Source organism: Macrotis lagotis, chromosome 3, assembly GCF_037893015.1.
Source record: "Macrotis lagotis isolate mMagLag1 chromosome 3, bilby.v1.9.chrom.fasta, whole genome shotgun sequence".
Taxonomy (NCBI): domain Eukaryota; kingdom Metazoa; phylum Chordata; class Mammalia; order Peramelemorphia; family Peramelidae; genus Macrotis; species Macrotis lagotis.
In genome coordinates, this window is record NC_133660.1 from 305,009,714 (window position 1) to 305,027,068 (window position 17,355).

At 34.7% G+C, this 17,355-nt stretch overlaps 2 protein-coding genes across 2 annotated transcripts; both read right to left on the reverse strand.

Moving 5' to 3' along the window:
* Nucleotides 1–4,592: 4,592 nt before the first annotated feature.
* Nucleotides 4,593–5,522, reverse strand: LOC141517111 (olfactory receptor 4B1-like). Its single transcript, XM_074228024.1, has one exon. The coding sequence runs from the start codon at nt 5,520–5,522 to the stop codon at nt 4,593–4,595; it is 930 nt and encodes a 309-aa protein (XP_074084125.1).
* A 9,380-nt stretch (nt 5,523–14,902) lies between these two features.
* LOC141517112 (olfactory receptor 4B1-like) lies at nt 14,903–15,832 on the reverse strand. The gene has a single exon (XM_074228026.1). It carries the CDS (start codon nt 15,830–15,832, stop codon nt 14,903–14,905), a length of 930 nt encoding a protein of 309 aa, XP_074084127.1.
* Nucleotides 15,833–17,355: the final 1,523 nt, after the last annotated feature.

Genomic DNA, 17,355 nt, shown 5'->3' on the forward strand with positions numbered 1-17,355 from the left:
GTACTGGGTTTAGGGTCAGGAAAACCTGAGTTCAAATCTTGCCTCAAATATAAAGTCATTTCACTCAAGCTCTGTTTCCTTATCTTATAAAATTAGGAATGAAAATAGCACCTACCTCACCGATTAGTTTTGGGGATCAAATGAGATAAAATAGGCAAAGTGCTTTGCAAATTTTAAATAACTGTATAAGTGTTAACTTTTATATTCTCTGTTCCCCACCCTTTTCTAGCATTTTCCTTGAACCTAGAAATTTGAAAAAATATACTGCTTTTCTTTTCCATTCCAACCCACATTAATATCTGAACTCAAATGGACAAAGTTATTAAAAGTTTTAAAGTTGCTTCCAGGTAGAATAACAAGCAGGGGAATTCAAGCATACTCCTCATGGGGCATGTTTTAGAAAGAGGAAAAAGATTTATAATGTCTTTTTTTATAATTCATAATTATGATCATCTAACCCAATTCATTTTACTGATAAAAAAAACTGAGGTTAAAAGTGGTTAAGTGACATACCCAACATTATACAAGTATAAGCAAGTTAGTTAGTCTGACTCCAAATCTATTATGTCCCTCTGTGACCACTATTCAATCCACATCCAATCCATTGATTTCACTGATATTCAGGATCCACTGAAGCAGTTTGCCATTACGGTAAATCATGGGGCAGAATCAGGAAAAAAAATTGGGGAATATTCAAGGATCAATAGAAAGGGGTGTGGTAGGTATGAACAGATTAGGGCTGTTTCCTAATGATGACCTGCGTTATAGTAGCATCATAAAGAACCTCCTCATATGACAAGTATAACTAGAATACAAAAGGAACTGATTTTGGATTGAACGTGCTAATAAAGGAAAGCTAAATGGCACAGTGGATAGAGCACCAGCCCTGGAGTCAGGAGGACCTGAGTTCAAATACAACCTCAGACACTTAATAATTACCCAGCTGTGTGACCTTGGGCAAGTCATTTAACCCCATTGCCTTAAATAAATAAAATTTTAAAAAAAGAAAGTGATGATAAATTAGCCTGCATACTTCATTCATATGCACCCACAAAAAGATCATAATCTTACTCTAATGTCTCATTTCAGGGAGAAGAAAATCATAAATTCTTTCTAATAGAACATGCCAGTGGAGATTAAATCCAAGATTAGGATTGGAGTCTACTTCAGTGGTTGAAGGGAGACAGATTCCCACACTGATAAAATCCCAACTTTTTAAAAAAATGTATTTATTTAGGGCAATGGGGTTAAAAGTGACTTGCCCAAGGTAACACAGCTAGGCAACTATTAAGCATCTGCATCAGGATTTGAACTCAGGTCCTCCTGACTCTAGGGCCAGTACTCTATCTACTGAGCCACCTAGCTGCCTCAATTCCCAATTTTTTGATTCATAAGTATTTAGTCCTGTTCCACATCCTTCAAATGCAATACCACCTAACCTGGGCAGACTTTCCCTAAACACCACTGCTGTTTGCTCCTCTGTGTATAATTAAGCTAAAGCAACATGGAGAAAACATGTAGCAGAGAGAGTTCATTAATTGGGGGGGGGGGCTGCTATTTGTACAAATCTCTAGTTACTGGAATCAAGTATTGGGGAAAATTTATGTGTGTGTTGACTTGGGAAATTAAAAATAAAGACTTAGTTTCAATCAGAATGTATTTCTGATATTATCTATTCAATTTTCTAATTCTTGGAAAGGGATCTTCTCTAATAGTATAGATTACTCACTTATGAGACAATCAGAGAGGAGTGAATGTATAATCAAAGAATCTGAATTGAAGTCTCCAATTCTCTGCTTCTTCTTTGTGTGATCTATCACTTAAACCCCTTGACCCTCAGTTTCCTCATCTGAAAAGTAAGAGGGTTCATTTGAATGGCATCTAAGGTCCTATATGAGCCTAAATCTTTGATTGTGAGAATTTAATATCCTGGATTAATTTGTCAAGTCACTGATAATAATTATTGAGTCCCATTTACTATTAAAGATTATAATTAAAAATTGTTCTTCTAACACTTGTCAGGTAGGTAGTAGAATTATAAAAAAGGGATTTTAACTGTTTTTCCATAGATATACATGTAATATAATCCATGAAAGTTTTAGAGGTGTGGATTGAACTTGATATAAATAAAAAGCTTAATAAATAAAACTGTTTGGGGAGGCTAGATGGCACAATGGATAGAGCACTGGCCCTGGAGTCAGGAGTATCTGAGTTCAAATTTGACCTCAGACACTTAATAATTACCTAGTTATGTGGCCTTGGGCAAGCCACTTAATCCCATTTGCCTTGCAAAAACCAACTAAATAACTAAATAAATGAATGAAAGAATGGATGAATGAATGAATAAGTAAATAAGTAAGCAAATAAATAAATAGCTAAATAAGTAAACAAACAAACAAAAAACAAACAAATAAATAAATGCAACTGTTCAAATATGAAATGGGTTGCTTAGGGAGTTGGTGGGAAGTCCTATCCAAATCATCTCAGGGAAGTGAAAAGGTGGTGGCAAAGGGCACAACTTTAACTGTTAACCTCAATTTATGTGATGATTTATTTAACAATTCTATAAACTATCAATGTGAAAACTATCATTAAAAGAAGTTATTTGTAAAAAAGAAAAAATGCCCAAAAACTTTTTCACATATTTTTAGAATTTCTGAACAAAGTGATTCTTTCATTTATTTATTTTAATTGATTTTTTTGTTTTTACATTACTTTATTTCTGAGTATATCCCTCCCAACTCCCCAAATTATGGAGGTGTCTTTTACACCAAAGATTTTTTTTAAAAGAAACAGAAATGAAACAGTTCATAAAGCCAACACCAGCTGAATCTAATAGTATATGAAGTATCATGCAATCCTTGTCATCCACTTCTACAAAGTACATTTTTTCAATTCTTGTTCAATGACAAATTTGGGTATTATGACTACATGGCACTAACTTTCAATGTATATCTTACATTATGGTAGTTGTGATGAAAATTCTTCTTCTGGTTCTGCTTGCTTTACCTTGAATCAGTTTATTTAAACTTCCTCATGTTTCTCTGTATTCTTCAGATTAGTTTTCACAGTATAATATTATTCCCTTGTATTTATGTGATGACAACTTATATAACCATCCCCTTAATAGGGGGCACTAGCTTTACTTCCAATTATTTGCTAGCACAAAAAATTCTGGAATAGCTAAAATAAAATATTTCTATCTTTTATATCTTCTGGTATATGTCTAGAAATGAAGTTTTATAGCATGCAACTATTAAAACAAAACAATTCAATAAATCTGACAGTCAGGAAACATTTTAACTTGAGAGGTTATTAAAGCATTAATTGCTTAAAAGGAAGTTCTTGCATCATAAGGAATTTCTACTCCAGGCTGAAACGTTCCTTGCAGCATTCTGCTTAAAAGAAGGTTTACATTTGGGTTCAATATGGACTCATGTTTGAGTAGCATAGTATGATTGAGATCATCCTCAGTTTACGAGACTGAGACTCAAAGATAAGAAACCATCTGTCATTCTGAAAACCTTAATATGTAAGGTTTTTTTAAAATTATATTTTTAGTTCACTGACCAAAGAATGTCTCAGATTGCTGCGCAGTGACTCTGGAAGAACACATCAAGTCTCCCAAGTATTTTATTGACTCGTTCAGCTGAGATGTGACTCTAGACACTTTGATACTGGAGAATATTTGTGACAAACACACTAAGTGGAAGAAGGTACAATGTACAAATATGAGTAAGAGCTTGTGAGTTGAAAAACTGGAAATCTCATTTTTTTGCTTTCACACAGTGATTTTGTGTGTGTGTGTGTGTATGTGTATGTGTTTATATTATGAAATTTTTTACACTGAAGAAAAATTCTACATCATAGAAGTCCACATTTTCATAAACAATCTTCTTTCTTTTTCTTTTTGTATTGAAATATGTTTGTTCTTAATTATTACATTCACAATAAAAATATTTTAAAAAGCCTGAGAAAAGAAGTCCAACAGCAAGAAAAAGAGTAGCAAAATATATCTTTTGACGAGAAGGGGGAGACTTTTGGTGTCTCTTGAACTATATCATATTAGAGTTTCTTTCTTTCCTCTCCATATAAGACAAGTCCAGAATGGTAGAAAATTGTCCTCTTTCTAAAAAGTTGGATGAAGGGAGTCATATTGCAGTTCCAGCTTTGCTGAACCCCTTAAATGCCTGGATTTATTTTTATTTCTTCTATTTCCTTTTATATAAACATTTGAATTTTGGTTTTTGTGCTCCATTTCAGAATGATGACTGGAACAGTCTATCTATCACAAATATTTGTTTGTTGAATGACTGAGAAAGCAATCCTAGATTTAAAGCAAGGAATGAGAGATGTTACATGCATGTCCTTGGCTCAAATAAGTAGTCCTGGTTTTTGTTTAGGACTCAACAAAAGAAGTTTTGACTCTAAATCCAAGAATCTGTTAGAATATCCAGTTTCACATAAGCTATTTATTCAGAAACAGAGGAAATCTTTGAACAAGTTTATTTCTGCTTCTTCTGTAGCCATTCCAGAATCAAATTAAAAAGAACCACCATTATCAGTCACTATTCATTTTTGCATATACATTTTCATTTTACTTCCAATTTCATTTTTTTGCTCCACAGTCTCTTCATGGCATTCTTCACTTCTGCATTTCTCAAAGTATAAATAATGGGATTCAACATTGGAGTAACCACGGTGTAGAACACCGCCACAAGTTTGTCTTCAGTGAAGGTGGAAGAGGGCCTCAAGTAGAGAAAGATGGCAGGACCAAAGAATAAGAGGACAACGGTGATGTGGGAGGCACAAGTGGAGAGAGCCTTGCGTCTCCCCTCTGCTGTTTGGTTTCTTAAGTGGACCAGGATGATAACATAAGAAGAAATCAAGAAGAGAAATGAAATCACAGAGAATAAACCACTATTGGTAAGCACAATAATCCCCTCCACAAAAGTATCAGCGCAAGCAAGCTTGAACAAGGGATGGAGGTCACAGAAATAATGGTCAATGACATGGGGACCACAGAAAGGCAATTGGACAGTAATGAGAATCTGAGCCACAGAATGAAACATGCCCCCTAGCCAGGAGCCAAGCACCAGCACACGGCAAACAGGACGACTCATGATGGTCATATAGTGCAATGGCTTGCAGATGGCCACATACCGGTCATAGGCCATCACTGTGAGCAGGAGGATTTCAGCAACTCCAAAGAAGTGGAAGAAAAAGATCTGGGTCATACAGCAATCCAAAGAGATTGTTTTATTCTCAACCAATAAGTCAGAAATGAATTTAGGAACAATGGTAGAGGAGTAACAGATCTCTACTAAGGAAAGATGACTAAGGAAGAAGTACATGGGGGAGTTCAGACTCTTGCTTGTGTTGACAGTGAAGATGATGAAGCCATTGCCCAACATTGTGATCACATACACAGGAAGGAATATCACAAAAGAAACTCTCTGTGCTTCTGGATCCTGGAAAAGTCCCATGAATATCAACTGAGTCACATTGTTTTTAATAGCCATGGAATCCAATCATGTCATATCTCTAAAGAAGCTTAACAGAACTGAAATAAAACAAAAGAAGATAAGATCACTGTGATTAATAAGATAACTTCCTGCAACAAGTACAAGAAATAGAAGCATAAATAGATGGGTGGATGAATAGAAGGATGGATGGATGACAGAAAAAGTGCTTATTAAGTGCTCACCGTATGCAAAATTCTGTCATAAATTCTAAGATTAAAACAAAATGGCAACACAGTCTCAGCTGTCAAGGAGATCACATTGTATTAGGGGAAGTAACATATAACAAGTGTTTTAATGTATCTGAAAGTCAGGCATGGCAAAATTCTAATTGAGAAGGATGAATTAAAATTAATAATATTTTGTTTTACTGCAGAAATTAAGAAGAAATTACAGAAATTAAATCAGGAAATAATAAAAGAGAAATAAGGGGGTTTTATGTAAAAGAGACCATGGCAAGGATCAAAAAGACAGCAATTACTGAGAATGAATAATAAATTAATACAGTAATAATAATAATAATAATTACTACTAAAACTTTATTTAGAATGTTGTTGCAAAATATATTTTGGGGGGAAAGTATTTATTTCAAAAAACTTAAAAAAAATTTGTTTATTTTTCCAACTAAATGCAAAGATAGTTTTCAACAATCATTTTTTGTAAAGGTTTGTATAAAGGTTAAAATTTTATATTTTTCTTCCTCCTTCCCTTCCCTTCCTCCTCCCTTGACAAAGAGCAATCTAATATAGGCTATACACATATAACTATGTCAAATATAGATAAATTTTAATCATATTGTGAAAGAAGAATCAAATCAAAAAGAAATAAAACATGAGAGGAAAACATATATAAGAAAACTTTTAAAAATTGAAGATAGTAAGCTTTGATCTACTTTCAAACTCCATAGTTACTTCTCTGGATATGGATGGTATTTTCTTTTTACCTTTTTTATTTTTTTTTAGGTTTTTTCAAGGCAAATGGGGTTAAGTGGCTTGCCCAAGGCCACACAGCTAGGTAATTATTAAGTGTCTGAGGCTGGATTTGAACCCAGGTACTCCTGACTCTAGGGCCAGTGCTTTATCCACTGCACCACCTAGCTGCCCCCGGGATGGTATTTTCTATAACAAGGCTTTAAGAATTGTCTCTGATTATTGTACTGTAAGTCCATCATAGTTGATCATCACGCAGTGTTGCTGTTAGTGTGTACAATGGTCTTCTGGTTTTTGCAAAACATCTTACAAACATTATCTTATTTGATTCTCAAAACAAATAACTAATTGTCCATTATTTCAAGTATTAATGCCTCTACTTTATATATCAATCAATCAATAAGCATTTAAGTGCCTTCTTTGTGCCAAGAGCATTAGGGGTAGGAATCCAAAGAATGAGCTCCATGAGTAAAGTGAAATTTGGGAAGTCACACAGCTGGTGAGTTCTGGAGGCTGACCTTGAACCCAAGCATCCCCTAACTGCAAGACCAGTGCTCTTTCCGCATCACGTTGAATAAATATATGGACACCCAATGATATGGCAACTAAAATTGAATGTTAACTGAATTACAAAAAAGAATAAAACAGAAAAACATCATTAGGGTTTCAAAAATCTATTACAAAATATGATACCAAACAAAGATTAGTGAAATGTTTGAGACTTGATTAGAGTATTAGGAAGATTTCTTCTTGTTGAGTCATTTCATTCGTGGCTGACTCTTCATTTGAGGCTTTCTTAGCAAAGATACTGCAGTGGTTTGTCATTTGTTTCTCCAACTCATTTTACAGATGAAGAAACTAAGACAAACAAAATGAAGTCACATGTCCACAGTCATACAGCTAGAAAGTGTCTGAGACTGGATTTAAATTCAAGTCTTCCTAAATCCAGGCCTGGTGCTACTGCACATTGAAAATTAACTGACTAGATCATGGGATCATAAATCTAGTTCTGGAAGGAACTAAAGAGTTCAACAAATCAATTCTTTTATTTTATTGTTGAGGAAACAGAAACTCAAGGAGACTACAGTAAGAAATTTGCTTAATGCCACAAAGATAGTAAGCATCTCAGAATTTCTCTGACATTAGAGTGTTCTTCCCTATGCACAATGTAATATTAGAGGAGTTAGTTCCTACTCAAAAAGAAAAAAAAAGAACATTTACCAAAATCTATCACACTTTAGGCTACATAAAAAAATTTACAAAAAAAAGACAGAAAACTAAAACTTGAAATGTCAATTCTTATCAATCATAATTTAAATTTCAAAAAGTCAAATATAATCAGAAGGCAGAATCCCAGATGGAGACTAGAAAAGTCTTGATTTATTTCAAATTACTTTCTAATACTGTTACCTTTGCAGTACTGGTATAAATTCAACTTGGCCATAAAGAATACTTCTTTGATATGTTGCTCTGTATGTACTTATATGTTACTTAATCTTGTTGATCCTGTCTCTCTCTCTGTCTGTCTGTCTGTTCTGTGTATGTCTCACTTTCTCTGTCTCCTTGTCGCTATGTCTCTCTGTCTCTCCTTCTCCCTCTCTCCCTCTCTCTCCCTACCTCCCTCCCTCTCTCCCTCCCTCCCTTTCTCTCTCTGTTTCTCTCTCTCTGGCTCTGGTTCTGGCTCTCCTTGTCTCTTTCTGTCTTTATATCTCTGTCTCTGTCTCTTTCTGCCTCTCTGTCTCTCTATCTCTATCTCTATCTCTGTCTCTGTTCTGATTTCTGGATCAGAATCTCATGTATTTATAAGTCAATCCTATTGAGCATTTGAAAAACAAAAAGTCATCAAACTTAGAGAAAGAATGAATTTTGCCCAAAGAACCTTTCAGCATTAAAAGAAGCAGATGTCTATGCTTATAATCTTTCCCAGAACTTAAATTTCAGGTCTCTGTAGAGAGATCACAGGCAGCCATGAAAGAATAAACCCAACAGACCTTTCAAAGCATGTCTAAGGATCAGGCATGAGAACGGTGTGTGACAAATGGATTTCCTACATTCTCCCTCTGGGGCAGGTATGAATTAACATTAGTCAACCTTAGAAAACAAAACCAACAAAAATTTCACTTTATTATTTTATTCTCAGCAATCCTTGCCAGTTGATTCTGAAAGTCCTTTGGGCCACAAGAGAATTCAATCCATAAGAGTCTCAGTAAGTTGTCTTTAGACATAGTACTGCCCTGAGACAGTGTGGAAGGCAAGATTATCTTCCAAAGATGAAGAGCACTGAAGAATATACTCAGAGCTCTCTACATGATCAGGAGATCTATGACTTATAGACAAACTGTAGGAAGCAAATACTGAAGCATTGCACTATGCCTTTCCTTTATCATCTTTTGAAAAAGAGGAGAAAAATCTAACTTTTATATCTTTCTATATGTTTACATGTATTTATATATACACATACATGCATATATGTTTGTGTACATTTATATTTAAATACACAGATAAGTATGTATTTATATGTTTGTGCATATTTACATATATTTTAATATATATAATTCATATATATATAGCCACTAGAGGCTAAAGATGTTAGCCACCATGGACCTTAAAAGATAAATCTATAAAATATTAGAATTTCAGAGTTGGAATTTACATGAGAATATGTATTATTAGAGCATAAAAGGAACAGAGAATACAGAATATCAGAGTTGTGAGTGTCCTTAGAACTCTTGAAATAGAATGACAGATTTCAGAGTCAAGTCAGGTAGTAAGCACACATTTATTAAATCTTAATATGTGCCAGTTACTGCATTAAGTTCTGAAGATACAAAGAAAGGCCAAAAGGAAAGAACTCACTTGCAAAGAGCTCACGGTCTAATAATGGAAATGACATGAAAGCAGCTATGGAAAAAGAAACTATATATAGGACAGATCAAGAGAAAACCAATAGAAGAACAGTACTGGAAAGGTTTTTTTGTAAAAGGTAAGATTTTATCTGAAATTTAAAAGAAGTCAAGAAATGGAAATGAGGGAAAAGAGAATATCAAGGATTGGGTACATTCACCCAAAATGTTCACAGTTAAGAAATAGTGTGTCTTACTTGAAGAATAGCAAGGAGAAAAGAAAAATAGCAAGGAGAGGGGCGACTGGGTGATGTAGTGGATAGAGCACTGGCCCTGGAGTCAGGAGGACATGAGTTCAAATACAGTCTCAGACACTTAGTAATTACCTAGCTGTGTGGCCTTGGGCAAGCCACTTAACCCCATTTGCCTTGCAAAAACCTAAAAAAAAAGAATAGCAAGGAGGACCATGTCATTGCATCTCTGAAGATATAGAAGGGAATGAGATATAGGATGACTGAAAATATAAGGAGTGATGTTCAATGAAGACCTTCGCTCTAGGAAATCAGTTTGACAGCAGAGTAAAGGGTAGACAGGAGTTAGGAGAAACTGGAGGCAGAGAGATAAACCAAAAGGTTACAAAATGGCGTTACTATGTTCTAATGGCCTGGACCAGGGAGGTGACCATGTAAGAGGAAAAAGGTGAAACTAAAAAGAGAGAGAGATTATAAAGGTAGGAAAATAGGACTTAACAAATGATTGGATGTGGATGGGGAGAGAAAGCAAAAAGTTAAGGATGACACCACCTAGATTCTAAATGAAGATAAAGGAAAGAACAGTGATGTACTCAAAAGAAAGAAGAAAATTAAGAGAGAATGGTTTCAGGGGGGAAGATTGGGGTGCTGCTATGGTCAGGTTGAGTTTCAGATATCTATTGGATATCCAGTATGAGATATCCAAGAGGAGGTTGAAAATCCAAAACTGGCTATTAGGATAGACATTTTAGAATGGAAATCAATCACATAAGAGTAAATGAACTCATGGAGTAAGTCAAATCACTAAATAAAAGAGAGTAGAGGAAGATGAGAGGAGGAGTATGGACCAAAACCTTGCAAAAAAAAACACATGGTGAATGGTCATGATCTGAATCAAGATCCCACAAAGGAGAATGAAAAATGGACCTTAAAATATTGAATATAGAATGCAGTTTTGAAAAGGACTTATGATGTAAAACATTCAATAGCATAACTATAAAGGACTTAAGAGATCATATGATCCAACTATTTTATTTCCCTCCACAGTCTTACCTTCCCCATGGCATCAACTTTTATTGCTATTGCTGAATCAAAATTTATAACCTGCCTTCACCCTTCCCACACCAAATCTCAAGATGATCCATGATCTCTGAAAACAAAGTGTATCTTGCTAGCCCATAAATCATTCAGAGGCCAGTTCAAAATAACAATCAATTCTTTTATCTCTTCCCCTAGAAAGAGAAAAGAAAAACAAAAGACAACAAATCCAAAGCTACTAACATTATGTGATACCAGAGGCTCACCTGCATGTTCCATCCTGAGGTGCCCTAACCTTATAAAATGCATTAATCCAGAAGCTAAGATCAGCAGATCAAATTCCCTGAGGTCTTTGGATCCCTTGGGTGAGAACTTTGCCAAAGAAAATAATGGCTTGGGAAAAGGATGAATGTCTGCTTCAATTATTTCTTTAGAGGTCTGAGTTTCCACCCATTTCTGGTAAAACTCTGGTAGATGTCTCTCTGGAAGGTCAAGCTGACTGACCAATACTAGACCCTTTCCACTCCTTCCTCTCAGTTCCATCAATCAGCTTTCTTTGGGTGTTTTCTAGGCAAAGACACTAGAGCAGTTTGCTCTTTCGTTCTCCAGCTCATCTTTACAGATGAGACACTGAAGCAAAATTAAGTGATTTGTCCAGGGTCACACAACTAGTAAGTCCCTGAGACAAGATTTGAACTCAGAAAGACGAATCTTCCTGATTTCAGACCTGGCACTCTTTCCGCTGTACCTTCTGGCTGCTATAGTTTGCCTTTAAGTTAGAGGAAATACAATAGCAAGCAGGTGGGCCTGAATTTGTCAGGTCAATAGTAATAATTTTTAAATCACCCATTATCCTTAAAGATTATCATTTCAAAAGTGTTTTTGTAACACCTCTATCAGGTAGGTAGTAGAACTATGGAAAAGAGATTTTTGTTCTGTTGTTCCATAGACAAAGGCCAAATACATGAATACAACATATGGAAGTTGAGATGTGGTAATAGAATGCACATAAAGAAACCTCTAATGAGTGGAGATGGTGGGATAGCTCTCACTAGAAGTCTTAAGCAATACTTCACAGAGAGGTAACAAGATGGCAATGAGCTAAACTTTCAATATTAACCTCAATTTCAGCTTAATGATTGAATAAACTATCTGTGTATAAACCAGCATAAAATAGGGATAATTTTAAAAAATGAAAAAAATACTTAAGACCTTTTCACATTTTTTGCATTTCTAAAGCAAGTGATTCTGTCATTTATTTTCATTGACCTTTTGTTTTACCATTATCCATTTCCAAGTATACCCCTCTCTTCTCCCCTACCCAATGAACTGTCTCTACAGTAAAGATCATTTTTTTTAAAAAGAAAAAGAATTGAAGCAGTCCATAAAACCAACACATCAATTGTATTTAATAGTATATAAAGAATTCTAGACTCCTAGTCATCTACTTCTACACAGAAGCCAGGCAAGTGTATTTTCTCAGCGTTTCTTCAGTGACAAATTTGGGCATTATGATTTCCTAACAGTTTCAATGTCTTATTCACTCCCCCTTACACTATAATAGGGCATATTCTTTTCCTGATTCTGCTGCTTTACCTTGTATTAGATCATCTTAACCTCCCCATGCTTCTCATTATTCTCTTCATGTTATTCTTCATATCACTTTTTATAGCACAATAATATTCTATTACATTTCATGTGACAATCTATTTAATCATTCCAGTTGCTGGGCATCAATTTTGCTTCCAGTTATATACTATTATAAAAATGTGTTAGGATGACCAGTATGGTATAGGTAAAAAAATATTGCTATCTTTGATATCCTTTGACATATTTTTAGAAGTGTGGTGTTAACAGTATTATTTTAACCAATTCACTATGTCTGACAATCAGAAAACATTTTAACTTAAAATGTTATAAAAGTATTGTTTCAAAGGAAGTAATTGCATCACAAGGAATCTCTTCTCTGGGCAAAAATGTTCCAAGCAACATTCTGTTTAAAATAGGGGCTCACAGGCAGCTAGGTGGCGCAGTAGATAGAGTACCAGCCCTGGAGTCAGGGGTACCTGAGTTCAAATCCGGCCTCAGACACTTAATAATCAACTAGCTGTGTGGCCTTGGGCAAGCCACTTAACCCCATTGCAAAACTCAATAAATAAAAATAAAATAGGGGCTCACATTGAATTCAGTGTGAACTCATAATTTGTGTGTTGCATGGGATGCTTGAGGTCATCTCCAATTACCAGACTTTGACCAAAGACAAGAGACGATCTACCATTCTGAAATTCTTATTATGTAAAAATAAAGTATACTTAAGTTCAGAAAATTGTTTCCACAAATAGCCTTTCTCTTCTTTTTCTTGAATCATATTTTAAGTTTACTGACCAAAGAATGTTTCAGGTTCCTGTGCAATGGCTCTGGAAGACCTCAGCAGGTACTCCCAAGTACTGTTATTGACCTCTTCAACTGAGATGTGATTCTAGACACTTTGATTTTGGAGAATATTTGAAGCCGACATATTAAATGGAAAAAAGTACAGTGCGTGTATATGAGTAGGACCCTGTATAAAAGGAACAGCTAAAAAATTTCATTTTGGTTTTCAAATGCAGTAAATTTACTTGGAATTGACCAAGAGGTCAATTTTAACCATTATGTTAATGATCGTGACTGTGTTTTAAAGGGTAGATCTTTGTGTTTAAAAATGACACTTTCAAATGTATTTTCTGGATTTTTACAAAAAATTTCAAGATTTATAAAAAGATGAAGCCAATTTTTTTAGGATCTGAAAGTTACATTTTTAATTTATTAACTTCATTAGGGGAAAGTAAGAATTATAAAGCCTTGTTAAATTTTCTTACATAAATCAGAGGGGGTATGGGGATTTCTTACCAGTCTCTCCAAACATAGCAGACTTTTAAAGAAGAATTATATTTAGTTTCATATATTTTAATGGTATAATTTCAGAAACTAAAAGAAATAAAAATTTCAAGAAAATATATAGATATAGATCTCTAATAAGGTAATCATTGTGCAAGTATCATTGAACAGATAAAAAGAGTTAAGAATATCTAGTCATGAAAGAATTCAAACCCATGCATTGTCTTAAGACCTGACTGTGTTGGTCATTGAAATATCCAAGGTTCCAAGATTCCTTTGATATGTTCACTTAAATTTTTGACCACACAATTACTGGCCCTGGGGTGACAACCTTCACCTTGGGGAAGGGAAAATAACTTCCAGAAATATAATTCTTGTATAAAAGAAAAATTGATAGTCAAGCAAAGCAAATGAAGATAATAATTTTTATTTAGGGGTACGTTTTTATGGATAGAGATAGAAATAAAGGGAAAAGATCAATAAAATATGTTCAAGATACACAAAAAAGCAAAAATGAATTCAGAGAAATGGAAAAATAAAGCAATTGTGTTACTATCTTGCTAAATTGCATATGTATATGTGTTTAATTTCTGTTGTGAATTTTTTGTTTATATATACTAAATCTACATAATGGATATCCACATTTTCTATCCATTGAAATATATTTGTAGATAATTATTAAGTTCACAATAAAAAAAAGAATTTTTAAAAGATTGATAAAAGACACCCAGACATCAAGGAAACATTAGCAAAGTAGCTTTTGGGGAGAAGGTATAGACTACTTGGTGCTCTTAATGTACATCATATTAGCGTTTTTTTGTTACCTCTACATATACGACCAGTCCAGTATAGGGGGAGACTGACCACCATCTACAACATCGCATGAAATTTAGAAAGTGATGGATGAGGAGAGTATTTAATGAAGCACTACAAAGAAAAGAAGGGATTCCCATTCTTCCAGTCTTAATGATCTCTTAAATGCCTAGATTTATTTTTATATCTTCTATTTACTTCTCTATAAACATGTATGCACCAAGTAAATATGGGTCTTTGTGTGCCAATTCAGGATGATACCTAGCACAGAGTAGACATATCACAACAGTTTCACTGTTGAAGGATTGATAAGGAAATCTTAGATTTAGAGCAGGAAAAGACCCTCTTGCACAATTTCACTATTTTATAATTCATGAAAATCAAAAATCCAAAGATGTGACATGGATGACCTTGGCTCAGACAAGTAGATCTGGTTTTGTCAGGACCCAAAAGAAAAGGTTTTAATTCTAAATCCAAGACTGATAAAATAACCAGTTTCACACGTGTGACTTATACAGACGTGATGAATTCTTAGCACCATTTTGTTCTACTTCTTCTGAAGCCATTCCAGAATCATGTTCCAAAGATCCATTATTGTCAGAGTCACAGTTCATTTTTCATACACATTTTCATTCCCCTCCCGAGTTCATTTTTTTGCTCCACAGCCTCTTCATGGCATTCTTCACTTCTGCATTTCTTAAAGTATAAATAATGGGATTCAACATTGGAGTAATCACTGTGTAGAACACTGCCACAAGTTTGTCTTCAGTGAAGGTGGAAGAGGGCCTCAAATAGAGAAAGGTGGCAGGACCAAAAAATAAGAGGACAACGGTGATGTGGGAGGCACAAGTGGAGAGAGCTTTGCGTCTCCCCTCTGCTGTTTGGTTTCTTAAGTGGACCAGGATGACAATATAAGATGAAATCAAGAAGAGAAAGGAAATGATAGACAATAAACCACTATTGGCAAACACAATAATGCCCTCCACAAAAGTATCAGTACAAGCAAGCTTGAACAAGGGATGGAGGTCACAGAAATAATGGTCAATCACATGGGGACCACAGAAAGGCAATTGGACTGTGATAATAATCTGGACCAGAGAGTGGATCAAGCCCCCTAGCCAGGAGCCAAACACCAGCACATGGCAAACAGGACGACTCATGATGGTCATGTAGTGCAATGGTTTGCAGATGGCCACATACCGGTCATAGGCCATCACTGTGAGCAAGAGGATTTCAGCAACTCCCAAGAAGTGGGAGAAAAAGATCTGGGCCATGCAACCATCCAAAGAGATAGTTTTATTCTCAACCAATAAGTCAGAAATGAATTTAGGAACAATGGTAGAGGAGTAACAGATCTCTACTAAGGAAAGGTGACTAAGGAAGAAGTACATGGGGGAGTTCAGACTCTTGCTTGTGTTGACAGTGAAGATGATGAGGCCATTGCCCAACATTGTAGTCACATACACAGGAAGGAATATCACAAAAGAAACTCTCTGTGCTTCTTGATCCTGGAAGAGCCCAGTGAATATTAACTGGGTCACGTTGTTTTTAATAGCCATGGAATTCGTTCATGTCATGTCAGCTCTAAAAAGCTCAACAGGCTTGAAATAAAGCAAAAGAAGATAAGACTACTGTGATTATTAAGATAATCTCCTGCAATAAGAACAACAAATGGAAGTGGGGGAAAAGGGAAGGATGATTGGCTGACTGGATGGATGGATGGATGGATGGATGGATGGATGGATGGATGGATGCATAGATGGATGTATAGATGGATGCATAGATGAATGGATGGATGGTTGAATTAGTACTTATTTAGTGAGTACTATGTGCTTTTTCCACATTAGAATAGAGTAGCAATACAGTCCCTGATCTCAGTGAACTTGCATTCTAATAAGGGAAGGTAACATATAGCAGATTTTTTTTAAAATCTCTGCAAGTTAGATATTTCAAAAATGCTAAATGAGAAGGATGAATTAAAATGTATAATATTTGATATGACTCCAGAAATTAAAATGATATACTCTCATAAAAAAAGCTGAATTCAAATCAGGAAATAATAAAAAGGGCACTGTGTTATGTTTAAAGAAACCCTGATGAGGTTCAAAAAATTAAAGAGACCACTGTGAATGAAAAAATTATCAATAATAATGGTAAGTTACTATTAGAACTGACTTTATTTAGAACTTTAAGATATGCAAAAAATAATACACACCTTATCTTATTTAATCTTTCAAACAACCTTATGAATTACTACAAATAACTCATTATTAATTATTACAAGTATTAATATCTCTATTTTGTATTTCAATTAAATGATAAGCATTTATTAAATGCCTCCCTGTGCCAAGAACATTTTGGTTATGTTTTATATGGGAATGTTCCAAAGAATGACATCTATGAATAAAGTGAAATTTAGACAAGTCACAGGGTGGGTGAGTTCTAGAGATCAAACTTGAAATCAAACATTTCTTAATTTTGAGGCCAGTGCTCTACCACATCATATTAAATATCTGGACCCCAATGATATGTCTACTAAAATTGAAAGATTAACTGAATTGCAAAAAGATGAAATGAGAAAGCTATTTTAATGTGAAGATTCAATAATCTACTAAATATAGCTAGCTAGATAGAAATATAAAGTGACAAAAAGAAAAATAAAGATGGCAAGAGACTTGAACAGAATATTTGAAAGATTTAATGTTATTTATTATTCTGTCATTTCAGTTGTGTCTGACTCTGACACTAGTCAGGATTTTCTAGGTAAAGATAAATAAATGGTTTGCCATTTCTTTTTCAACTCATTTTACTGATGAGGAAACTGAGTCAAATCAGGTGAGGTAACTAGTTCAGGGTTATACAGCTAGTAAGTATCTAAGATCAGATTTAATTCAGCTCTTCTTAACTGTACATGTGCTTTCTGTCCACTTCACCAAAGAGTAATAATTGACTGGATTACAAGATCATAAATCTAGTCCTGGAGGGAACCACAGAGATTACCCAACTCTCTCCTTTGAATGTTGAGGAAACTGAGATTCAAGGAGACCACAGTAAGTGATTTATTTAATTACAAGTAGTAAGC